This window comes from Tachyglossus aculeatus, chromosome 9 (genome assembly GCF_015852505.1).
Source record: "Tachyglossus aculeatus isolate mTacAcu1 chromosome 9, mTacAcu1.pri, whole genome shotgun sequence".
Taxonomy (NCBI): domain Eukaryota; kingdom Metazoa; phylum Chordata; class Mammalia; order Monotremata; family Tachyglossidae; genus Tachyglossus; species Tachyglossus aculeatus.
This window is the reverse complement of record NC_052074.1, coordinates 35102066-35128205: the sequence shown is the minus strand read 5'-3', so window position 1 is coordinate 35128205 and position 26140 is coordinate 35102066. Positions and strand designations below refer to the sequence as shown.

The 26140-nt window shown below is 46.3% G+C and overlaps 1 protein-coding gene across 4 annotated transcripts in view; it reads left to right on the top strand.

Annotated features, from left to right (window-relative positions):
• The window catches only part of GINS1 (GINS complex subunit 1), a 52106-nt gene extending 26520 nt beyond the window's left edge, over positions 1–25586 (top strand). For 3 of the 4 annotated variants that reach the window (XM_038751883.1, XM_038751884.1, XM_038751885.1), the window contains 5 exons: positions 905–1003; positions 2356–2446; positions 5543–5659; positions 10863–10937; positions 24392–25586. In XM_038751883.1, coding sequence (XP_038607811.1) covers positions 905–1003; positions 2356–2446; positions 5543–5659; positions 10863–10937; positions 24392–24460 — 451 coding nt within the window. In that variant the 3' untranslated portion in view covers positions 24461–25586. The remainder of the gene's footprint in view (positions 1–904; positions 1004–2355; positions 2447–5542; positions 5660–10862; positions 10938–24391) is intronic. The other variant, XM_038751886.1, reaches the window with a different exon arrangement.
• The last annotated feature ends 554 nt before the right edge of the window (positions 25587–26140 follow it).

Below are 26140 nucleotides of genomic sequence, written 5' to 3'. Positions count from 1 at the left end.
AATAATAGTGCGTGATAGACAAAAATCTTTCCAGGACCTCTGGTTTCTAAATTTTTTGTGGAAATGTACAGCACCTATTGCGTGGTCTAACATTGTTCTACAAGCGTAGGTTTCATGAAATGTAGAGACATTTTCTTTCGTTTTTCAAAGAGATACCCTGGTATTAGTAAATATATAAAATACCTAGATTGTTGAATATGTGAGGACAAGGATTATAATAATGATGGTATTTGTTAAGCACTTAACTATGTGCCAATCACTGTTCTAAGCACTGGGGTAAATACAAGGTTCTCAAGTTGTCCCCTGTGGGGCTCCCAGTCTTAATCCCCATTTTACAGATGAGGTAACTGAGGCACAGAGAAGTTAAGTGACTTGCCCAAAGTCACACAGCTGACAAGTGGCGGAGGCGGAATTAGAACCCACGACCTCTGACTCCGAAGCCCATGCTCTTTTCCACTAAGCCATGCTGTTTTATGGTATTGTACTCTTGCAAGCACTTGGCACAGTGCTCCGTACAAGGTAAGTGCTATTTATTGAGTTCGACTTCCACTCTTTCAAGTGGACGTTCTCAAGTGCTTAGCAGTCACTCAGTAAGCACCAATGATTGATTCTTGTTTAAGCAACACCAATCAGTCCAGATAGAAAAGGTGCAGAGAATTTATTTGGTGCTTTTGAAAAAGTAAGACCTTTGGCAGGTAACTCATCGTATTTTTTTGGCAAAACCTTCCCGAGAGGTGTCAAATTAAACTTATGATGTGGATAGACTGCTTACTTTAGGAGAATAAAAATTAATCCAAAGTCATTCTTAGTGAAGTGGCAATTAACTTTGAAAAATGGGGTAAGAAAAATATGTTCCTTTGAATAATGTTGTCTGCTTTTTTTTCTTTTGAATTTTCATGATTAGAAATGAAGCTAAATCAGATGGAAGAAGTGACCTGATTCCAACCATCAAATTTCGGCACTGTTCCCTGTTGAGAAATCGGCGCTGTGTTATTGCGTACCTGTGAGCTTTTCCATAAAACTACAATTGTCTTTCTAAGTACTTTTCAGTGGGAACTTATTTATTGTTATTATTTATTACTGTGTTATTAAACAACTATTTGCTCCTGTCTTCTTAGTAGGTTCAATGTAGAAGGGGCAAGAGGCCAGAAGGAAAAGGTAGCTTGAAGGTTGCGTCAGTTCAGTGGCCCATCCAGCCTAGAACTCAAACTCTGACTTGATATCGAAGGATGCAAGGAGGAACAGTGTAATGGTTGTCTTTGGCAGCTAAAATTCCCTCGATTTTCCCTCAAGTAGCCTATAACTCCCCCTGAAAACCAATTTTAATTTATGAAATGGATCAAAACGATTCTGTTCAACCTGCCCAACTTCCTGGGTAGCAAATATTGTTTTCTTCTATGTCGTTGCCGAAGGAGTGAAATTTTTCCTTTAGAAAGAGGTGAAAATCTCACCCTTGGATTTATAATGCAGTGGAAAATAAAAGTCAGGGGATAACATGGTCCGAGGGACAAGTAGCATGGTCATGACATTGACGATCAATTTGACCTGGATAGGGCTGGAGGTGGGCAGACCAAAAGTATTCTGGGCAAGAGAAAATCAGGCAAAGGCCAGGGCTGTAGAAATAAAGAGGGAAATATTAGAAGGGAAGTATTGAGAAGCAGTGTGGCCTAGTGGCTAGAGCATGGGCCTTAGAGTCAGAGGGACCTGGGTTCTAATATTGCCTTGCCACTTGTCTGCTGTGTGACCTTAGACCAGTCACTTAACTTCTCTGTGCCTCAGTTGCCTCATCCGTAAAATAGGCATTAAGACTGTGAGTTCCATGTGAGACATGGACCGTGTCCAACCTGATTAGAGGAGCAGCGTGGCTCAGTGGAAAAGAGCCCGCGGCTTTGGAGTCAGAGGTCATGGGTTCAAATCCCGGCTCTGCCAATTGTCAGCTGTGTGAATTTGGGCAAGTCACTTCACTTCTCTGGGCCTCAGTTCCCTCATCTGTAAAAAGGGGGTGAAGACTGTGAGCCCCCCGTGGGACAACCTGATCACCTTGTAACCTCCCCAGCGCTTAGAACAGTGCTTTGCACATAGTAAGCGCTTAATAAATGCCATTATTATTATTATTATTAGGTTGTATCTATCCCAGCACTTAGTACAGTGCCTGGCATGTATTAAGTGCTGAAATACTTAAAAAAAAATGAAGATTGCCTTTGGTCATAATATACCAGCGGGAGCACAGTGGCAAGGGAAAAATATTACCCAGGTTCTCGACTTGGGAAGTGGTCATACATCTATAGGAAATTGACTTAAATCCTGTTCCTTATTTCGGGCTATTATGATTCTCATAACTTCTTAATGTTCTAGGTATGACCGGTTACTTCGGATCCGAGCGCTCAGATGGGAATATGGCAGTATACTGCCAAATGCTCTGCGGTTTCATATGTCAGCTGATGAAGTAAGCCAATGGCGTTATTAATAATATATGAATTCTTTTTTCGGTAATTCAGAAAGGGATTCAGGTTACGTAGTGCTAGAACAGGGATTGGCAACTTTTGGGTGCAAAAGAGTCAAACAGTTTGAGCAGTTGGTGTGCAAAGAGCTAATTGTACAATTCAAACACACGTTCACCGAATTCACTTCCTTGTGAACGTAATGCTTTCCCCCAGTGCCCGCTTGATGGTGGCTGAATCAGCTAAACCTTCTCCACTTCCCTTCGTAGGGCACAGGTCTACTTGGTTCATGTGACTCTATTTACTCTATTTGTACTCTATTTATTATTACTCTATTTTACTTGTACATATCTATTCTATTTATTTTATTTTGTTAGTATGTTTGGTTTTGTTCTCTGTCTCCCCCTTTTAGACTGTGAGCCCACTGTTGGGTAGGGGCTGTCTCTATATGTTGCCAACTTGTACTTCCCAAGCTCTTAGTACAGTGCTCTGCACACAGTAAGCGCTCAATAAATACGATTGATTGACTGATGTGACACTTGTCCTTATATTACACTGCAGAGGGTGCAGTGTGCATTGTGGGCAGGGAACATGTCTACCAACTCTGTTGTGTTGTACCCTCAATAAATACTACTGATAGATGGATGATGCCGTTGGGTCATATAGCGGATTCATAGTAAAGCCATTGCTGCCAGCGGGGTAATCAATCAATCGTATTTATTGAGCGCTTACAGAATGAGTGAAAAAGCTGTGGTGTGGCAGAATGACATTGATGAAGGTTAGTCCCTTATCTCTTTCCTCCCAATCCCTTGCCCCAAGGACGGGAGAAGGGAGAGTGCTCAAGTGACTGGGCATGGGCAGCAGTGGTGTGGCCCCTTCCTGGACCCACCAGAGGGTGACGGGACCCTCATAGTGTCCCCCCCCCAGGGTTCAGCAGGGAGATCTCGAGGGCCCGGTGAGTCCTGTTCTTCCCTTTTGATTCTTCCCTGCTTCACTGCCTGAAGGGGTTTCAGCTCTCCTGCTCTGCGGTTTGGGTTGGGGGAGAGCTACTGTCCCAAGGTGACCCCGGGGTACCGGCCATCTCAAGGTCAGATGCTGTCTCGTGACCACCTGAGCCAGCAGGCGGGACTCGGAAGTGAGGGTGGGTACCGCCCCCACAACCAAAACTGCTAGATTGACCGCCCACACCGGGAATACAGAAGGTGTCCCTCGCCCCCGTGCCAATCAAATCAGGTATGGAGGAGGGGGGAGGGAAGAGATTGGATAAACTGAGGCCGGAAGCTGGAGTGGCCTAGGAGCGCAGGTGATAAATACCTGTCGCCTCTGACCTTCTGGGGCAGAACACTGAGATACAGCAGCAGCAGCAACAGTGGCCCACGTGTCTTTCTCTGCCCAGAAGGCCAGATGCCCGCTCTGCAACCACAACCAACATACCGAGGCAAGGGCCGCAGGACGGGTGAGTGTCTCGTGGGTGGCAGCCAGGTGCCCCGCTGCAGATGGGGAACATAAGCGGATTCCTTCCATGTAGGGAGAGCACATGGAGAGAGCTAGCCGCCCACCACGTGCGCGGGTGTTAGTATGTTTGGTTTTGTTCTCTGTCTCCCCCCTTTTAGACTGTGAGCCCACTGTTGGGTAGGGACCGTCTCTATATGTTGCCAACTTGTACTTCCCAAGCGCTTAGTACAGCGCTGTGCACACAGTAAGCGCTCAATAAATACGGTTGATTGATTGATTGATTGATTGGAATGAATTCCTCCCGTGTGGGAAAGTAAGTGGATTCATCCCAAGTGGGAAATGCACATGGGTGAGAGCTAGCTGCCTCACCCACACGCGATTAACATATGATTGTGTTCTTCCCATTAGGGAAGCTCGAATATTGCTAATTGATTACTTTCCTCCCGAAAGGGAAGTTCAGTCCACTGCGCCTGAACAACTAAACCATTCAGTTTGCCTCGTGGAATAAATTTTATATGAAATTCAGGCTTTCCGTCCCCTGTCTCTGTCTCTCTCTCTGTCTCCCCCCAACAACCCCCGGACGACGGGTGACAGCCACCTGGGTCTTCGTGGTGTGTATTCAGGCCCTGCTTCTGTTTTTTCTGCTCTTACCAGCAGTACCCCCCCACCCCCCCCCCGACCCCTACCACCCCCTGACATGCCAGGGACCCTCAGCCCTCCATCATCATCATCATCATCAATCGTATTTATTGAGCGCTTACTATGTGCAGAGCACTGTACTAAGCGCTTGGGAAGTACAAATTGGCAACATATAGAGACAGTCCCTACCCAACAGTGGGCTCCATCCCAGCCAAAACAACCCATGCTAACATGGAGGAAGAGCACTCACCCTTGACAGTGTCCTTAGGAGCAGAGCACTGTACTAAGCACTTGAAGAGCACACCAGCTAACAAAGCAATGTTTAAAATGATTTTCCAACATAGATCAGATAGGAATTATGCTCTAATAAAGTTTTAATTATGGGAAGTTGCAATACAAAAACAAGGAAGTGCAGGTGTAAAAGAGCCTGTAGTACCTGTGTAATATTTGGGAAGCAAATTGGATTTTTTTTTTTCAGGTTCTGCCTTTTAAAAATCATTGTCCTGTTTTCAAAGAGGCTTTCCTATTTCTTGTGTTTCCTCCCTTTGAATGTAAATGTTCTTCTTAAAAAGACAGTCTAACATTACTCTTTCACCTTCAAATCTGGTGACGTACTTCTCTATCCACACTGTCCCCTCTCTTGTCAGAATTGCTTTCGACTCTTCTGGAAGTTTGCTTCTTTCGAAACCTTTGGTCACACACTGCTGCAGCAGAAGTTCCATCTGTGAACCCACCCCACTTCTAATTATAACTGCTAATTCACCTAAGTGAAAAGACACCTTACTCAGAAATTGTACTTTTTTCCTTGTGTATTTCATTTCTTGAAGGTCCCAGGGCAGGTCTGTGTGCAGTTACTAAGACATTCCATTTTCGCGTTTGTGGACAATGTATTATCGCTAAAGATTTGACAGAAGTGTAATCCAGTGCCTGTCACAGTACTGGGCACACTACGGACAATTGGCAAAATGCGTGTTGATGTTGATGAAATCGGTATTTTATGTCTTCAGATGCAGTGGTTCAATCAATATAAAAAGTCTCTTGCTACCTACATGAGATCACTGGGTGGAGATGAAGGACTGGACATAACACAGGATATAAAGCCTCCTAAAAGCCTGTACATTGAAGTGAGTGTGCTTTTTGAAATGTTTGGGGATTATTCTAGCATAAGATCCCATTGTGAATTCCAGGCCCTGGAGGGAGGGAGCATTGTTCCCCAAAAGACTGTGGAATAAGATTAGCATTTTCTTTAGATGACCAGAAAAACTCCCAAGGGTCAGCTGTAGTGGCTCTTGGAGAATCCAGCTGTAACATTTTCCTGTGGTCGAGGCTGCTTGCTGCTACCTAGGAATTCCAGCCTCTAGGCAGTCTGCTCCAGCTGAGGGTTAGCAAAGAGCAGAAAACGGTCTGCCATTTCCATGCATCCAGAGGGAAGTACTAAGGAGAACCATGAGTCTTCTCCTCAGACCCACTCATGGAACTGTGAACTCCAGGGAGCAGACTTTCCCCAGGGCTAAGGATCCAGGGCTATCTCTGCAAGGTCCCTGGATCAGGTTCCAATTCTCCCAGTTCTCGTGTTCCCTACGGGACCCTCAGGAGTAGCTCAGCTTTTGTTGCTCTCTCTGCAATTTGTGGCAGTTGGGCTCCTTTTTTACCAAAGATTAAGGATGTTTGTTCTTTTCTTCAAGAAGATTAATTTTTGTCTGAACTCTTTCCCTTAGAGAAGACAGAATCTGGTGTGTATCATGCAATGATCTGTACTTGGCCTGGGCACTTCACTGTTACAGACCATCCCAGAAAAAATGAACAAGAAGAAATTAAGAAGATTACTGCACATGCCAAACGTATATGAACCCAGGAAATAGACCAAATGTATTAAGATTTAAAAAAGCCCAGCTTTGTTCCCCCAAAAAGGCACTGAGGACAATTTGTCAGGGAGGAGAGAGCCAGACTCCAAAGGCCATTCCAAGAAAGATTTCCAGGAAAGTTTTATTGTGAGATTAGGTGAACTTGTCTAGAGAAGGTTATTAGGTAGCATCAGCACCACAGGAAAGTTGGATTGTAAATTCTTTGAGGGCAGGGCCACGACTATTTTATATTCCTAGTTCCTCTTTCCCAAGGGGGCCCAATAAAGGCTGCCTTTGTCCGTGTCTCTCTCTGTCTCTCTGTCTCAAATTGTATTTAAGTGCTTAAACACCTCAATCCTGTTACCTTTGAACATTTGATATTCTCCACACCCCTAACTCCACAGCACTTATGTACATAACTTTTACGTTATATATTATGAATTATTCATTCATATTAATGTCTGTCTCCCCCTCTAGACTGTAAGCTCATTATGGGCAGGGAAGGAGATGCTAATTCTGTTTTATTCTCCGAATCGCTTAGTACAGTGCTCTGCACATAGTAAGCCCTCAATAAATTCGATTGATTGATTGCTTACTATGTGCCAGGCACTGTACTAACCCCAGTCTTAACAGTCTTATCCCCATTTTACAGATGAGGTAACTGAGGCACAGAGAAGTTAAATTACTTGCCCAGGGTCATGCAGCAGACAAATAGTGGAGCCAGGATTAGAATCCAGGTCTTTTCTGACCCCCAGGCCTGTGCTGTGTCTAGTAGACCATGCTATCTTGTCCTGGATGTTTCAGATTGCCATGTATTGGAGCCTCCACTTCTTTCATTCATTCATTCAATCATATCACAGTCTAATCTTTTAGACTGTGAGCCCACTGTTGGGTAGGGACTGTCCCTATGTGTTGCCAATTTGTACTTCCCAAGTGCATAGTACAGTGCTCTGTACATAGTAAGCGCTCAATAAATACGATTGATGATGATGATATTTATTGAGCGCTTACTGTGCAGAGCACTGTACTGCTTGGGAAGTATAAGTTGGCAACATATACAGACAGTCCCTACCCAACAGCGGGCTCACAGTCTAGAAGTGGGGAACAGACACAAAACAAAACATGTGGACAGATGTCAAGTCATCAGAATAAATAGAAGTAAAACTAGATGCACATCATTAACAAAATAAATAGAATAGTAAATATGTACAAGTAAAATAAATAGAATAATAAATCTGTACAAACATATGTATATGTGGGTGCTGTGAGGAGGGGAAGGAGGTAGGGCAGGGGGATGGGAAGGAGGTAGGGCAGGGGGATGGGGAGGAGGAGAGGAAAAATGGAGCTCAGTCTAGGAAGGCCTCCTGGAGGAGGTGAGCTCTCAGTAGGGCTTTGAAGGGAGGAAGAGAGCTAGCTTGGCAGATGTGCAGAGGGAGGGCATTCAGGCCAGGGGTAGGATGTGGGCCAGGGGTTGACGGTGGGACAGGCGAGAACGAGGCACAGTGAGGAGGTTAGCGGCAGAGGAGCGGAGGGTGTGGGCTGGGCTGGAGAAGGAGAGAAGGGAGGTGAGGTAGGAGGGGGCGGGGTGATTGAGAGCCTTGAAGCTGAGAGTGCGGAGTTTTTGCTTGATGCTTAGGTTGACTGGTAGCCACTGGAGATTTTTAAGGAGGGGAGTAACATGCCCATAGCGTCTGTACAAAGATGATCCGGGCAGCAGTGTGACGTATAGACTGAAGTGGGGAGAAACAGGAGGATGGGAGATCAGAGCGGAGGCTAATGCAGTAATCCAGTCAGGATAGGATGAGAGATTGAACCAGCAAGGTAGCCGTTTGGATGGAGAGGAAAGGGTGAATCTTGGCGATGTTGCGGAGGTGAGACCAGCAGGTTTTTGTGACAGATTGGATGTGAGGGGTGAACGAGAGAGCAGAGTCGAGGAAGACACCAAGGTTGCGGGCTTGTGAGACGGGAAGGGTGGTAGTGCCGTCTACAGTAATGGGAAAGTCAGGGAGAGGACAGGGTTTGGGAGGGAAGATAAGGAGTTCAGTCTTGGACATATTGAGTTTTAGATAGCGGGCAGACATCCAGATGGAGATGTCCTGAAGGCAGGAGGTTGAGAGGTCAAATGAGATGAGAGGTCAGATGCACCATCAGGGCGGGCCAGAAAGCCAGGTTGCGGAGTCGTCCCAGTCCGAAGCCTCGTGAGCAGACAGCCTTCCGGAGACAGCAGGGCCAGAGCGAGGAGACCATGGGTCCCGGAACAGGGCCCCAACACACAGCTAAGGGGTTAGAGGAAATGGGGGGAGCCAGCGAACGAGACAGAGAAGGAGCGGTCAGACACAGGAGGAGAGCCAGGCCAGTGCTACTATGTCCACACCACCGGATCCAGATATGATCTCAAGGAGGAGGGAGCGGCCCCCCGGGTTCAAAGGTGGTCGAGAGGTCCTGGAGGACAAGGGAAGAGTATATATATATATATATATATATATATATATATATGTTTGTACATATTGTATATTATATATATATAATATGTTTGTACATATTTATTACTCTATTTTACTTGTACATATTTATTCTATTTATTTTATTTGGCTTTTATGTTTTGTTTTATTGTCTGTCTCCCCCTTCTAGACTGAACCCACTGTTGGGTAGGGACCGTCTCTCTACGTTGCCAACTTGGCCTTCCCAAGCGCTTAGTACAGTGCTCTGCACACAGTAAGCACTCAATAAATATGACTGAATGAATGAGGAGACCCGAGCCTGAAGGGAGGGAGAGAGAGCAGGGGTAGAGATGTAGATTTGGATTAGAGATGCTGTGGGAGCGAATGAGTTCACCAAGGGAGTGAGTGTAGATAGAGAACAGAAGGGGACCAAGAACTGACCCTTGAGGACCAGTTTTGACACTTCAGGGTGAATATATTGTTGTAGTATGACACTGCCTAAGTAATATAACTTCGAATACATTGGAATAATTTAGATTGAGTTTGATTTCAAACAGCTTGAAATTAAGACCTGGGTAGACCCTTATTGTTCGTCCAGTGAGTCATTCAGTCTTTGGTATTTATTGAATGCTTACTATGCGCAGAGCGTGGTACTAAGCACTTGGGAGAGTAAAATACAGTAGAGATGGTGGATATGCTCTCTGCCCTCAAGGAGCTTTTAGTTTAATGGGGGAGATGGCAATTACAATAAATTACATAAGGGGAAAGTGGCAGTATATAAGGATATACGTACAAAAGTGCTGTGGGGCTGGGAGTGGGGTGAGTGTCAGAGTACTTAAGGGGTATAGACCCAAGTGTCTGTACTGTACTATATTGTAAGTGCTGTAAGTACTGTAGGTGATGAAGGTCTGTAGGTGACGCAGAGGGAGAGCGGATAGGGGAGATCCAATGAGATCTAACACCTGATAACTGACTGCTGCTGTCTTTTATTTTTAAATATTTACCAGATTTTGCATTATTAGCCACATCACAGAAGCAGCCTTAAAAAACTGCCGCTTTCACCTCCGCAGCATTGCCAAGATCCGCCCTTTCCTCTCCATCGAAACTGCTACTCTGCTGGTTCAATGTCTCATCCTATCCCAACTGGATTACTGCATCAGCCTCCTCTCCAATCTCCCATCCTCCAGTCTCTCCCCAGTTCAATCCATACTTCACGCCACTGCCCGGATCATCTTTGTGCAGAAACACTCTGGGCATGTTACTCCCCTCCTCAAAAATCTCCAGTGGCTACCAATCAACCTACGACATCAGGCAGAAACTCCTCACCCTGGGCTTCAAGGCTGTCCATCACCTCGCCCCCTCCTACCTCACTGCCCTTCTTTCCTTCTCCAGCCCGGCCCGCACCCTCCGCTCCTCAGCCGCTAACCTCCTCACTGTGCCTCGTTCTCGCCTGTCCCACTGTCGACCCCCGGCCCACGTCCTCCCCCTGGCCTGAATGCCCTCCCTCTGCACATCTGCCAAGCTAGCTCTCTTCCTCCCTTCAAAGCCCTATTGAGAGCTCACCTCCTCCAGGAGACCTTCCCAGACTGAGCCCCCCCATTCCTCTCCTCCTCCCCATCCCCCCCACCCTACCTCCTTCCCCTCCGCACGGCACCTGTATATATGTTTGTACAGATTTGTTACTCTATTTTACTTGTACATATTTACTATTCTATTTATTTTGTTAATATGTTTTGTTTTGTTGTCTGTCTCCCCCTTCTAGACTGTGAGCTGCTGTTGGATCAGGACCGTCTCTATATGTTGCCAACTTGTACTTCCCAAGCGCTTAGTACAGTGCTGTGCACACAGTGCTCAATAAATACGAATGAATGAATGAATGAACTAGAAGGGTTTCAAGATTAGTTTCATATAGGAGGGAAAAGAGTCTTTTAACTGTGCAAGTTGTATTTTTTATAGCTGTGCAAGTTGTATTTTTTATAGCTGTACATCTGTTCAGAGAGGTATTTTCTAACTGAATGTTCGAACTTCTCCTTACCTTTCAGGTGCGGTGTTTAAAAGACTATGGAGAATTTGAAATTGATGATGGTACCTCAATCTTATTGAAAAAGAACAGCCAGGTATTTTTAAAATAAGGCCACAGTTTGTGAAACTGTTTTGTGGGAATAGCATTTTTACAGGGGAAGTACAGGATGTATTTCTCAGAGCACTAAAAGTCATTGCCCATTGGCACTGAGGTGCCACTCAATTGGACTTTTGTACTGGTAACATTTAGTGTCGTGCACTAAACTAGATATTTTGGGAAGTACAGCATAAAGAGCTTACACTACAAAAGGGGACACAAACAGCTAGAGAGGATAAAATAAGTTGTTGGGGGTGTATATATACTTGAGTGCTGAGGATGGATATGAATACGTTTATAAGTGCTAAAGTGAACTGATGGAATTATATGACTGGGAAATTAGTCAGGAAAGGCTTGTTGGAAGACGTGTTATTTCCTCCATACGTTATCCAACTTTGACTTCACTGATTCCGTCCTCTCCTGGTTCTCCTCTTATCTCTGGCCTTTTATTCTCAGTCTCCTTCGCGGGCTCCTCCTCCCCCTCTCATCCCCTAACTGGAGAGGTCCCTCAAGGTTCAGTTCTTGGTCTCCTCCTGTTCTTCACCTACACTCTCTCCCTTGGAGAACTCATTTGCTCTCACGGCTACAACTACTATCTATGCAGATGATCATGTCCTCCCCTATTCTTTCTCCCTCCCTCCAGACTTACATCTGCCTTCAGTATATCTCTACTTGGATGTCCTCCCGTCACCTTAAACTCAACTTGTCCAAGACAGAGCTCCTTATCTTCCCTTCCAGACTTTCCTGTCACTGTAATAATAATAATAATGATAATAATAGTATTTAAGCGCTTACTATGTGCCAAGCACTGTTCTAAGTACTGGGGTAGATACAAGGTAATCGTCCCACATGGGGCTCACAGTCTTAATCCCCATTTTACAGGTGAGGGACCTGGGGCACAGAGAAGTTAAGTGACTTTCCCAAGGTCACACTGCAGACAAGTGACAGAGCCAGAATTAGAACCCATGATCTCTGACTGCCTCTTTCCTCTTGCCGCTAAGCCACACTGCTTCTTGGAGGGTTGCCCTCCCTACTTCTATTCTCATGATTAGTTACATACCTCCCGATCATGGACCTAACACCTATGAGCATATCTAAACCCTTACTGGACCATGCTCTGCACACAGTAAGTGGTCAATAAATACGATTGAATGAATGAATGAATTTAATGTATCAAATATTCATTGATTTTTGGACCGCTCAAAACACTTCTTGAACATACTGATATTTTCTACCTCCACAACTTTTTATGGTGTCAGGATAAACCTTTAGAAATTATCAATCCAGAAAATATTTTCCAGGCAAAAAATACTCATTCTTAATCGTATTTACTAAGTGCTTAACGTGTACAGAGCACTGTACTAAGTGCTTGGGAGAAGACAGTGATATAGCCTATGATTATCAAAACCTTTGAAAAGAGGCCTTCCCTGACTAAGCCCTCATTTCTTCTTCTCCCACTCCCTTCAGCATCACCCTGATTTGCTCCCTTTATTCATCTCTTCCTCATCCCTACAGCACTTACGTACATACCCATAATTTATTTATTTGTTTATTTATTTATTTAATGCCTGTCTCCCCCTCTAGACTGTAAGCTCATTGTGGGCAGGGAATTTATCTACCACCTCTGTTATATTGCTATACTGTCCTCTCCCAAGCGCTTAGTAGAATACTCTGCACACAGTAAGCTCTCAATAAATAAAATTGGTTAATTAGTAAGGCACTTAATGACACTTAGCACACAATAAGCTGAAGAAATACACACCGGGGGCAGATTGTCAAAGGTTCAGAAAGTTTCACTTGTCTGCAGCCTGACTTTTTTAGGCTTGGACTAATTCTTCATCATGAGGAATTTTCCTATTTTACCCCCTAGTGTATGTTAGTACCATTAAATCAATAAAGTTTGAAAATGTCATTGTTATATGGATCTCATGTCTCCCAAACTTGCTTGTTATGCTGTTTTAGTTTCAATATTAACTGTAGACAGCACAACCATCCTTCCCGGCTCACAAGCCTCCAACCATGACTCCTCTCTTTCATTCAACCCACATATCCAATCCTTCACCAAATTCTGTCGGTCCCACCTTCACAACATCGCCAAGACCGACCCTTTCCTTTCCATCCAAACCACTACCACGTTAATACAATCACTCATTCTGTCCCAACTGGATTACTGCTTCAGCCTCCTAACCTCCTGGCTCTCCCCACTTCATCCATACTTCACTCTGCTGCCCAGACTATCTTTCTACAGAAACGTTCAGGGCATCCACCCCCCTCCTCAAAAATCTCCAGTGATTGCCTATAAACCTCCGTATCATACAAAAACTCCTCACTGTTGGCTTTAAAGCTCTCCATCACCTCGCCCCCTCCTACTTCACCTCCCTTCTCTCCTTCTACATCCCAGCCTGCACACTCTGCTCCTCTGGTGCCGCTAACCTTCTGACTGTGCCTCGTTCTTGCCTATCTCGCCACCGACCCCAGCCCACGTCCTACCACTGGCCAGGAACACCCTCCCTCCTCAAATCTGCCAAACAATCACTCTTCCCTGCTCAAATCCCTACTGAAGGCTCACCTCCTCCAAGAGGCCTTCCCAGACTAAGCCCCCTTTTCCTCAGCTCCCCATCCCTTCCATGTCACCACAACTCACTCCTTTTGCTCTTCCCCTCTCTCTCTGCCGCACAACACTTATGTATGTATGCATACTTCTATAATTCTCTTTATATTGATGCCTGTTTACTTGTATTGATGTCTGTCTCCCCCCCATCTAGACTGTAAGCCCATTATGGGCAGTGATTGCCTCTTTTTATTGCTGTATTGTACTTTCCAAGTGCTTAGTATAGTGCTATGCACACAGTAAGCACTCAGTAAATATGATTGAATGAATGATAAATGAATGAATTTAGGAAGGCCTTGAATGTGGTCTTCGTGTTGTGGGGAGGGAGAGAAATCCAAGTTGGGGGACCAGCATGAGCCAGGTACAGCTAGACGGTTGATTTGGGAGAGATGAAGGCAGCAAGTTGAGAAAAAGCAGGTGAAGAGAGCAGATAGGTATGGTGGAGCCAGATGGTGGAGAGCCTAAAAGCCAATTCTGTGGACCTTTTGTTTGATGTGGTTTGACACAACTACCCAGTGTAGGGCTTTAAGGAGAGGAGTGATGTGGGCTGAGTGACACTTCAGGAAGATGATCCACACAGCCATGTGAAATATAGAGTGGAGTGGGGAGAACCTGGAGGTTGGGAAACCAGCAGGGAAGCTAATGCAGTAGTCTAGCCATGGCAAGACCAGGACTTGGACCAGGATGGGAGCAGTTTGGATGTAGAGGAAGGGGCGGATATGGGAGATGGGCAGGAAGAATGGACACGATTTGAAAGTGGACTGCATATAAAAGTTAAATGATGGCAAAAATGCCAACGTTGTGGGCTCCTGGGCCAGGGAGGGAGGTGGTATCACCGTAGATGGGACACCCTGGAGGAGGAGCGAGTTTGAAGGGAAAAGTCCGGAGTTGTGTTTCAAACATGTTGAGTTTGAGTGTCACAGGACAACCAAGTGAAGTTGTCCTGGAGACAAGAGGAGATGCGGGATTGTGGGTCAGTCAATCAGTGGGATTTATTGAGCACTGACAGTGCAGAGCACTGTACTAAGCCCTTGCGAGAGAACAATACCTTAGAGTAACTAGACATGATCTGTGGTCGCAGGGAGCTTACAGACTAGAGGGGGAGACAGGCATTTAAAATAAATTACAGATTGACATTCACCCCACCTCCATCCCCACAGCACTTATGTACATATCCAAGAGCTAACGGGGCAGACCCAAGTACATAGGGCTGTAGAGAGATCCCGCTGGAGAAGTAGATTTGGGAGTCATGAGAGTTGATGAGCTCCCCGAGAAAATTAGTATAAAGTGAGAAGAGCGAAGGACCAGAGCTTTAGGGGATAATCATACTAAGAGGGCATGGTGCAGAGGAGAAACCTAAGGAAGAAACTGAGAAGGAGCAGGCAGAAAAGTAGGAGAAGCAGATGAGTGCTGTGTCAGCAGAACCAAGGCCCAGTAGTATTTCAAGGTGGAGTGACTGGTCCATTGTGTCCGAAGCAGTGAAATGGGATTGAGGAGGATCCGGATTGGATAGGATCCTTTGAACTGGGTTTGGAAAGTACAGTCTCAATGGAGTGACAGGGTAAAACGCCAGGCTACAAGCGGTTGAGGAGAGTAAGTGGAGAGGAAACAGCAGTGGGTACATGTGAGGCAAAGGAGTTCAGATAGAGTCAGTCAGTCGTATTTATTGAGTGCTTACTGTAGGCAGAGCACTGTACTAAGCTCTTAGGAAAGTACGATATAACGATGAAAAGACGCATTCCCTGCCCACAGCGAGCTTACAGTCTAGAGGGGGAGACAGACATTAATATAAATAAATTGCAGATATATACATTAGTGCTGTGGGGCTGGGAGGGGAGGATAATAATAATAATAATTTGGTATTTGTTAAACGCTTACTATGTGCCAAGCACTGTTCTAAGCACTGGGTAGATACAAGGTAAACAGGTTGTCCCTCATGGGGCTCACAGTCTTAATCCCCATTTTCCAGATGAGGTAACAGGCACAGAGAAGTTAAGTGACTTGCCCAAAGTCACACAGCTAAGTGGCGGAGCCAGGATTAGGACCCACAACCTCTGACTCCCAAGCCCGGGCTCTTTCCACCGAGCGACGCTGCTTCTCTGTTTATTGTTATATGAACTCTCCCGAGTGCTTAGTACAATGCTCTGCACAGAGTAAGCGCTCAGCAATATGCCTGAATAATAATGATGGCATTTGTTAAGCGCTTACTGTGTGCAAAGCACTGTTCTAAGCGCTGGGGAGGTGACAAGGTGATTAGGTTGTCTCACGGGAGGCTCACGGTCTTCATCCCCATTTTACAGATGAGGTAACTGAATAAAGGGAGCAAGTCAGGGTGACACAGAAGGGAGTGGGAGAAGAAGAAAGCTTTGAAAATAGGGTCTGTTGGATAAGAAGGGGGAGGGAGTTCCAGGCAGGAGGGACAGAGGTGCAGGGGGTTGATAAGTGAGAGAGATGAGGATGAGGCACACTTAATAAGTTGGTATCAGTGGAGCGAAGTGTGTGGGCTGGATTGTATTTATTCATTCAATCATATTTATTGAGCACTTACTGTATTCAGAGCACTGTACTAAGCACTTGGGAAAGTACAGTACAATACAATAAGACCAAAAGATTTTATGAGGTGAAGGGATAGGGTCGGATGCTCGGGTAGAGGGGGTGGATTTATAGAGCAGGTGAGCAGTCTTCTTAGGAGACAGCTGGGAAGCAGGAGTCGAATGTTGAGGGGGTGATGCACTCAATAAATATTGTTGATTGATCAACTGATTGAATGCGTTAGGGGGTCCCAATAGAGGGGTCAGATTTTCATTCATTCATTCGTTCAATCTTATTTATTGAGCGCTTACTGTGTGCAGAGCACTGTACTAAGTGCTTGGGAAGTACAAGTTGGCAACATAGAGAGACGTTCCCTACGCAAAAACGGGCTCACAGTCTAGAAGTGGGAGACAGACAACAAAACAAAGCATGTGGACAGGTGTCAAGTCATCAGAATAAACAGAAGTAAAGCTAGATACACATCATTAATTAAATAGAATAGTAAATATGTACAAGTAAAATAGAGTAATAAATCTGTACAAACATATACAAGTACTGTGGGGAGGGGAAGGAGGTAGGGCGGGGGGGATGGGGAGGAGGAGAGGAAAGAGGGGGCTCAGTCTGGGAAGGCCTCCTGGAGGAGGTGAGCTCTCAGTAGGGCTTTGAAGGGAGGAAGAGAGCTAGCTTGGCGGATGTGCGGAGGGAGGGCATTCCAGGCCATGGGGATGACGTGGGCCGGGGGTCGATGGCGGGACAGGCGAGAACGAGGCACGGTGAGGAGATTAGCGGCAGAGGAGTGGAGTGTGCGGGCTGGGCTGGAGAAGGAGAGAAGGGAGGTGAGGTAGGAGGGGGCGAGGTGATGGACAGCCTTGAAGCCAAGAGTGAGGAGTTTTTGCCTGATGCGTAGGTTGACTGGTAGGTAGCCACTGGATATAGTGCTGTCTACAGTGATGGGAAAGTCGGGGAGAGGGCAGGGTTTGGGAGGGAAGATAAGGAGTTCGGTCTTGGACATATTGAGTTTTAGATGGCAGGCAGACATCCAGATGGAGATGTCCTCAAGGCAGGAGGAGACCTGAGCCTGAAGGGAGGGCAAGAGAGCAGGGGCAGAGATGTAGATTTGGGTGTCATCAGCGTAGAGATGGTAGTTGAAGCCGTGGGAGTGAATGAGTTCACCAAGGGAGTGAGTGTAGATAGAGAACAGAAGAGGACCAAGAACTGACCCTTCAGGAACCCTTACAATAAGGGGATGGGAGGGGGAGGAGGAGCCTGCAAAAGAGACTGAGAATGAACGACCGGAGAGATAAGAGGAGAACCAGGAGAGGACGGAGTCTGTGAAGCCAAGGTCGGATAGCGTGTTGAGGAGAAGGGGGTGGTCCACAGTGTCGAAGGCAGCTGAGAGGTCGAGGAGGATTGGTATAGAGTATGAGCCGTTGGATTTTGCAAGCAGGAGGTCATTGGTGACCTTTGAGAGGGCAGTTTCCGTGGAATGTAGGGGACGGAAGCCAGACTGGAGGGGGTCGAGGAGAGAGTTGGTGTTGAGGAATTCGAGGCAGCGCGTGTAGATGACTCGTTCAAAGAGTTTGGAAAGGAATGGTAGGAGGGAGATGAGGCGATAACTAGAAGGTGAGATGGGGTCAAGAGAGGGTTTTTTTAGGATGGGAGAGACATGGGCATGTTTGAAGGCAGAGGGGAAGGAACCAGTGGAGAGTGAGCGTTTGAAGATGGAAGTTAAGGAGGGGAGGAGGGACGGAGCAAGAGATTTCATAAGATGAGAGGGAATGGGGTCAGAAGCACAGGTGGCCGGAGTAGCACTTGAGAGGAGGGAGGAGAGCTCCTCTGAGGATACTGCTGGGAAGGATGGGAGAGTAGTGGAGAGCGTTGAGAGCCGGGGGTTGGAGAAGGGGGAGGAGTGACTTTGGGGAGCTCAGACCTGATGGATTTAATTTTATTAATGAAGTAGGAGGCCAGATCGTTGGGGGTGAGGGAAGGAGGAGGGGGAGGAACAGGGGGCCTGAGAAGGGAGTTAAATGTACGGAAGAGCTGACGGGGATGATGGGCATGGGTGTCAATAAGGGAGGAGAAATAGTTTTGTCTGGCAGAGGAGAGGGCAGAGTTAAGCCAGGAAAGGATAAACTTGAAGTGAACGAGGTTGGCTTGGTGTTTAGACTTTCGCCAGCAGCGTTCAGCAGCTCGAGCATAAGAGCGAAGGAGGCGGACAGTGGCAGTGATCCAGGGCTGTGGGTTAGTGGTAGAAGAGCGGCGAAGGGAAAGGGGAGCGAGTGAGTCGAGCTGAGTGGAGAGGGTAGAGTTGAGAGCAGTAATCTGATCATCAAGGTTGGGTAGAGAGGAAAGGGAGGCGAGGTGGGGTGTGAGGCGCTCAGAAAGATGGATGGGGTCGAAAGAGCAGATGTCTCTGTGAGGTAGTAATACAGATTTACAGGGGAGAGGAGTGTGAGTGAGGAGGCAGGTGAGAAGGTTATGATCAGAGAGAGGGATTTCAGAGTTGGTAAGGGTGGAAATAGTGCAGTGGTAGGAGATGATGAGGTTGAGGGTGTGACCAAGTTGGTGAGTGGGCGAGGTGGGGTGGAGCAGGAGGTTGGCAGCGTCAAGGAGAGATAGAAGACGGGCGGCAGAGGAGTCACCAGGGATAGCCATGTGGATGTTGAAGTCGTCGAGGATCAGAGTGGGCGTGGAAAATGAGAGAAGGAAGGTGAGAAAGGGGTCAAAATCGTTAAAGAAGTTGGAGGTGGGGCCGGGGAGGAGGGGTGGTAGATGATGGCTACAAGAATCTGGAGGGGGTGGGAGAGGCAAATAATGTGGGCTTCAAAGGAAGGGAAGGAAAGGGAAGGTGGAGGAGGGATAGTGCGAAAGCGACATTGGGGAGCGAGAAGAAAACCGACACCTCCTCCTTTCCCGATGAGTCTCGGGGAGTGGGAGAAGAGGAGGCCTCCACTGGAGAGAGCAGCAGAAGTGACCGTGTCGTCCGCAGACAGCCATGTTTCCGTTAGGGCGAGGAGTAGAGAGCCGGAAAGGAATAGGTTGAGGATGAAAGGGAGTTTACCTATCATGGAGTGGGGGTTCCAAAGGCCACACCTGGCAGCAGCTGTGGAGGTAAGGGAGGGAGAGGGAGGGATGCGAGGGGTGGGGAGGGTTTGGATTGGGATGCGTTGGTGGGGAGAGTGGGAGGAGGGGTGGTGATGAGAAAGGAGAACTGGGATGGGGTGGGGGTGGGAAGGAGAAAGCAGATAGGATATCTTATTTTGAGGAATGCCTGAGAAGGATATGAGAATGGATGTAAGCGTTAGGGGTACTTCAGAGAGTTAAGGCTGGTGTAAATTTTGTTAACATAGTTGGCAACATTTTTGGGGTAAGGTAAGGAGGAAGCGCTGGGGGCCTTGGGCAGGAGTAAGGTCTGGAGTAGTTTTGTGGGGACAATGAGCTTGGGAGTTGGAGGGAAGAAAAAATGATGACAGTTGAGGGTGAGTTTCCAGTGGTAGAGGTCAGCCTGGTGCCTGGATTTTTGCCAACAGTGGACTCTATCCCACACGCAGGAATGGAGGAAGTGTAGTCTGGAGGTCATCCCAGTTTGGGGGTTGGTGATGCAGTGCTGTTGGCGGGACAAGGCATTGTGGTGGTTGAGTTTGATGAAAGGGGCAGTTGTTGAAGACACGCATTTTTGCATCAAGGGAGTAGGGGAAGGGAGAAAAACGTTCAGACCATGTTCCCCCATTCCTCAAGAAACTCCAGTGGTTGCCCATCCATCTCTGCATCAAACAAAAACACTTCAACATTGAATTTCATTCAGTCATTCATTCAATCGTATTTATAGAGCACTTACTGTGTGCAGAGCACGGTACTAAGCACTTCGAAAGTGTAATTCGGCAACAGATAGAGACAATCCCTGTTCATTCATTCATTCAATTGTATTGAGCTCTTACTGTGTGCAAAGCACTGTACTAAGCACTTGAGAAAGTACAATAAAACAACAGACACATTCCTGCGCACCACGAGCCCTATCCAACAATGGGCTCACAGTCTAGAAGAGGGAGACAGACAACAAAACAAAACAAGTAGACAGGCATCACTAGCATCAAAATAGATAAATAGAATTATAGATATATACACGTCAATAAAATAAATAGAATAAGAAATTGTACAAATATGCTCAATTGCTGTGGGGAGGGGAAGGCACTAGGGCAGAGGGCAAGAAGGGGGTGATGAGGGGAGGAGGAGCAGAGGAAAAGGGGCTCAATGTGAGAAGGCTTCCTGGAGGAGGGGAGCTCTCAGTAGGGCGTTGAAGAGGGGAAGAGAGCTAGTTTGGCGGATGTGAGGAGGGAGGGCATTCCAGGCCAAAGGTAGGATATAGGCCAGGGGTCGACGGTGGGACAGGTGAGAACGAGGCACAGTGAGGAGGTTAGCACCAGGGAAGTAGAGTGTGCGAGCTGGGCTGTAGAATGAGAGAAGGGAGGTGAGGTAGGAGGGGGCGAGGTGATGGAGAGCTTTGAAGCTGAGAGTGAGGAGTTTTTGTTTGATTCAAAGGTTGATAGGTAACCACTGGAGATTTTTGAGGAGGTGGGGTGACAGGCCCAGAGCATTTCTGTAGAAAGATAATCCGGGCAGCAGAGTGAAGTATAGACTGAAGTGGGGAGAGACAGGAGGATGGGAGATCAGAGAGGAGGCTGATGCAGTAATCCAGTCGGGATAGGTTGAGTGATTGTACCTAAAGGTAGCGGTTTGGATGGAGAGGAAAGGGTGGATCTTGATGATGTTGTGAAGGTGAGAATGGCAGGCTTTGGTGACATCTTGGATGTGTGGGGCGAATGAGAGAACAGAGGCAAGGATGTCATCAAGGTTGCGGGCTTGTGGGACGGGAAGGATGCTAGGTGCCGTCCACAGTGACAGGAAAGTCAGGGAGAGGGCAGGGTTTGGGATGCTTAGACATGTTGAGTTTTAGGTGGCAGGCGGACATCCAGGTGGACATGTACTGAAGGCAGGAGGAGATATGAACTTGGAGGGAGGGAGAGAGAACAGGGAAAGATACGTAGATTTGGGTCTCATCGACATAGAGATGATGGTTGAAGCCGTGGGACCGAATGAGTTCACCAAGAGAGTGAGTATAGAGGGAGAACAGAAGGGGAACAAGAACTGACCTGTGAGGAATCCCTAGAGTTAGGGGATGGGAGGGGGAGGAGGAGCCCGCAAAGGAGACTGAGAATGAACGGCCAGAGAGATAAGAGGAAAACGAGGAGAGGACGGAGTCAGTGAAGCCAAAGTTGGGTAATGTGTTGAGAAGGGGATGGTTGACAGTGTCAAAGGCAGCTGAGAGGTCGAGGAGGATTAGGTTAGAGTAGGAGCCATTGGATTTGGCAAGAAGGAGGTCATTGGTGACCTTTGAGAGGGCAGTTTCGGTGGAGCATAGGGCACGGAAGCCAGATTGGAGGGGGTCCAGGAGAGAGTTGGAGTTGAGGAATTCGAGGCAGTGAATGTAGATGACTCGCTCTAGGAGTTTGGAAAGGAAGGGTAGGAGGGAGATAAGGTGAAAACTGGAGGGGGCAGTGGGGTCAAGAGAGGGTGTTTTTAGGATGGCAGAGATGTGGGTCTGTTTGAAGGCAGAGGGGAAGAAGCCGATGGAGAGTGAGCAGTTGAAGATGGAAGTTGAGGAGAGGAGGGAAGGGGTGAGAGTTTTTATGAGGTGAGAGGGAATGGGATCTGAAGCACAGTTGGAGCGGGTGGCACTTGAGGGGAGGGCGGAGATCTCTGGAGATACTACTGGGAAGGATGGGAAAATGGGGGGGGGGGAGTTGAGCCGGGGGGATGGAGAAAGGGGAGGGGGTGACTTTGGGGAGCTCAGACCTGATTTAAAGCACTGTCACCTTGCTCCCTCCTACTTGATCTCATTATTCTCCTACTACAACCCAGCTCACACACTTCACTCCTCTAATGCTAACCTTCTCGCACAATCTTGTCTATATCACCACTTACCTCTCGCCCACATCCTGCCTCTGGCCTGGAATTCTCTCCCTCCTCATATCCGACAATTACTGTCCCTTACTTCAAAGCCTTACTGAAGGCACATCTCCTCCAAGAGGCCTTCCCTGACTAAGCTCCCCTTTCTATTTCTCCCACTCCCTTCTGAGTCACCCTGACTCGCTCCCTTTATTCATGCTTAGTACAGTGCTCTGCACATAGTAAGCGCTCAATAAATGCGATTGAATGCCCCCTCCCAGCTGCACAGCACTTACGTACATTTATTTATTAATATTAATGTCTGTCACCTCCTCTAGGCTGTGAGCTCGTTGAGGGCAGGGAATGCATCTGTTTATTGATATATTGTACTCTTCCAAGCACGTAGTGCAGTGCTTTACACACAGTAATCAATAAATACATTGAATGAATGAATGTGTTCAGTTCATTCATTCATTCAATCGTATTTATTGAGCGCTTACTGTGTGCAGAGCGCTGTACTAAGCACTTGGGAAGTACAAATTGGCAACATATAGAGACCGCCCCTACCTAACACAGTCTAGAAGGGGGAGACAGACAAAAAAACAAAACATGTAGACAGGTGTCACAATCGTCAGAACACACAGAATTAAAGGTAAATGCACATCATTAACAAAATAAATAGAATAGTAAATATGTACAAGTAAAATAAATAGAGTAGTAAATCTGTACAAATATATAAAAGTGCTCTGGGGAGGGGAAGGAGGTAGGGCGGGGGGGATGTGGAGGAGGAGAGGAAAAAGAGGGCTCAGTCTGGGAAGGCCTCCTGGAGGAGGTGAGCTCTCAGTAGGGCTTTGAAGGGAGGAAGAGAGCTAGCTTGGCAGATGTGTGGAGGGAGGGCATTCCAGGCCAGAGGAAGGATGTGGGCCGGGGGGCGACGGCGGGAGAGGCGAGAACGAGGTACATTGAGGAGGTTAGCGGCAGAGGAGTGGAGGGTGCGGGCTGGGCTGGAGAAGGAGAGAAGGGAGGTGAGGTAGGAGGGGGCGAGGTGATGGAGAGCCTTGAAGCCAAGGGTGAGGAGTTTCTGCCTGATGCATAGGTGGATTGGTAGCCACTGGATTTTTGGGGAGGGGAGTAACATGCCCAGAGCGTTTCTGGACAAAGACAATCCGGGCAGCGGCGTGAAGTATAGACTGAAGCGGGGAGAGACAGGAGGATGGGAGAGCAGAGAGGAGGCTGATGCAGTAATCCAGTCGGAATAGGATGAGAGATTGAACCAGCAAGGTTATGGATTGGATGGAGAGGAAAGGGTGGATCGTGGCAATGTTGCAGAGGTGAAAGCGGCAGTTTTTGGTGACAGATTGGTTGTGTGGGATGAACGAGAGAGTGGAGTTGAGGATGACACTAAGGTTGTGGGCTTGTGAGACGGGTTTCAGTGGATCAGTGTTGTTCACAACCACATGCTGTCAAAAAGGTTCCTGGTAAAGAACCCGCCAAGAAAGGAAAAGAACCCACCTGTTGCCTTGGTCTAATTACCAATCCAAGAAAGAGATGACACATCAAGAGGTCCACAACCATGTGGTTTACTGGCTCGCTCTTACCCTGGCATAGGAACCAGTGGATTCCATTCCACAGAGCAAAGACCCTTGTACCTATTTTCACACCCTCCAACACTCCTTGACCCTCCCCAGATCTGCCCTTAAGGTGGGCTTCCTCACCTCTGTTATCAGTCAGGGTTGTCTGCGGCGTTACTGAAATGTGTCCACATTTCAGGATGGCCCCTGGTTGGGAGTCGGTACAGTCCCTGAAAAATGGCCAAGGTTGGATCAGCTAGTATGATGTTCTTGGACTGATTGTCCGGAGGGAAAAGAGCGGAAGGTTTTCCTGCCCCTTCAATGTTGCCAATATCAGTAATTTTCCTCATGGTGATGGGATTATCTATTTGTGTTGTGATCCTGTTGCCTCTTCTCTGTTATGCTTGAAACTGCCCCGATCCCATCGTCTTTTTGTGTTCTGTTTACTACTGTGTGGCTCCTGGTACCTGTCCTGGTCCTGGAATTTTTTCTTTTGCGCTATCGGCAAGAACCATCTGTCTCACCCCTTTCTCTTGCTCCTTTTACTAGTCCCCATTTGTGCAGTTTGAGCACCCCAGCATCAGTTCTATAACTCCTCAACCTCAATGCCACTCTCCCTGACACTGAAAAACAGAGGTTTCTGGGTGCAGAGAATGGTTTTTCAGGAAGGGGGATTTGAATTAGTTGGAGAGGAAGTGTTTTGTATTTTTTTAACTACCTAAAGTAAAAATAGTTTTTCCTTTAATCGAAGTACAAACTGGATTAAATTTTTTTCTCTCTTTTTCTCCACAGCATTTTTTACCTAGATGGAAGTGTGAACAATTAATCAGACAAGGCATTCTTGAGCATATTCTGTCGTAGTTATGACCGGGAACATTCCTTCATCCTGCAGTACTACATTCAGTCCTCTGCTCTTCTCCCCTATTTCATTGCCAGACTTCTACGAATTAGCAAAGCAGCTTGCTTTTGCTTTGCCTTTTGGTGCATTTGTAGGGCTGAGTTTTTACATTGAAACTGAGTTTTTACATTGAAAATTTGTAAGGGCTCGTGCTCTTGGTTAATTCTCAAGCATGATGTAGTTCTTAAATATATCACTTGTTCTTTTGTAAACCTATATTCATGATTTTTGTAGGGTAGCATCCCAGATTATATTCTGACTATAATAAATTATTTTGCTTTTATATCCATGTTATTTTGCTATAGCTGAAGGGAATTTGTTTTACAGGAAGGGATGGCCGATCTTCCATTTTCTCCTGCAAACGAAAGAACTGTGGATGCCAAATGAACATTTCAGGACAGGGGATAAATTTGCGTCCTTTTAAAATACCAATTCTATAAGTCAGTGCAATTAGTAACTTATAAATCTTTGACTATGTCCAGTGAGAGAATAAAATAGCTTAATATTTACGTGTACAGAGAGTATACGTAATTTAGGGATGCTATTCTTGAGTTGCAAGGCTGTAGTTCCTGTAATCAGTTCTTCAAGTTCTCTTACAACTGAGTTTTTACATTGAAAATTTCTTTTCAATAGCTATGTATGACACAGTGTGATTTTTAAAAATTCTGCTGATTGAACTGTTAAACAGTAGTTCCCCAGTGCGATAAATTAACAAGAGTCTCTAGACTGTAAGCTCCTTGTGGGCAGGGAACATGTCTACCAATTCTGTTGTACTCCTCCAAGCACTTACTACAGTGCTCTGCATAAAGTAAGCACTCAATAAATACCACTGATGGACTTTAAAAAGTCAGATATTTTATTTTCATATTCTCAGAAATATGATGGACTTGTAATTCCTTTTTCTTTTCAGACTGTATGTGAACCAACTCTCATAGTTTTCATTTGATATTTTTTACCTATTACTTCTTACCCAAAATAGATGGCTTACAAATATTACTTTTCCCCTCAAGGAGAATAGTTTTAAAAGAATGTGATACGTGTAACATATGGCCTCATATCCTTTTAATTAAAAAAATAATGATTTTTAAATGTCCAAAGTGCCTTCTTCTGTCTGGCCCTAGATTACTTGTTCCTCAGAAATTTCACTCTAAATGTCCTCCCCACAGATCTCAAGGAATTAAAAATTGCTGTTTAAGATTTCTTGCATAAGGAATAAAGCAGTGAGTACTTGGGAAATTGGTTAATTTAGGTGTTTGAATTTTGTTACTCATGGCGTAACCTTGTATATTCAAGGTAAAAAAAAAATTGTGCACAAATTTTGCAGTTCAATGTGGAGGCTGATAGTTTTCCCAGATCTCACAGGGCACCAGGAATGGAAATTGCAGGTTTTCCTGCCATAGAGCTGGCCATAATGTAAAGGGTCTAAGGGGAAATCTATTTACATGACCTGTCAATCACTTTTGGCTGGCTCATCTGATCTGTGATTTATTTGTATTGATGTCTGTCTTTCCTCCCCTCCCTGCCAGACTGTAGGCTCTTGTGGGCAGGGAATGTGTCTTCTTATTGTATTTTACTCTCCCAAGTGTTTGGTACCATGCTGTGCACACAGTAAGCGCTCAGTAAATACAATTGAATGAATGAAT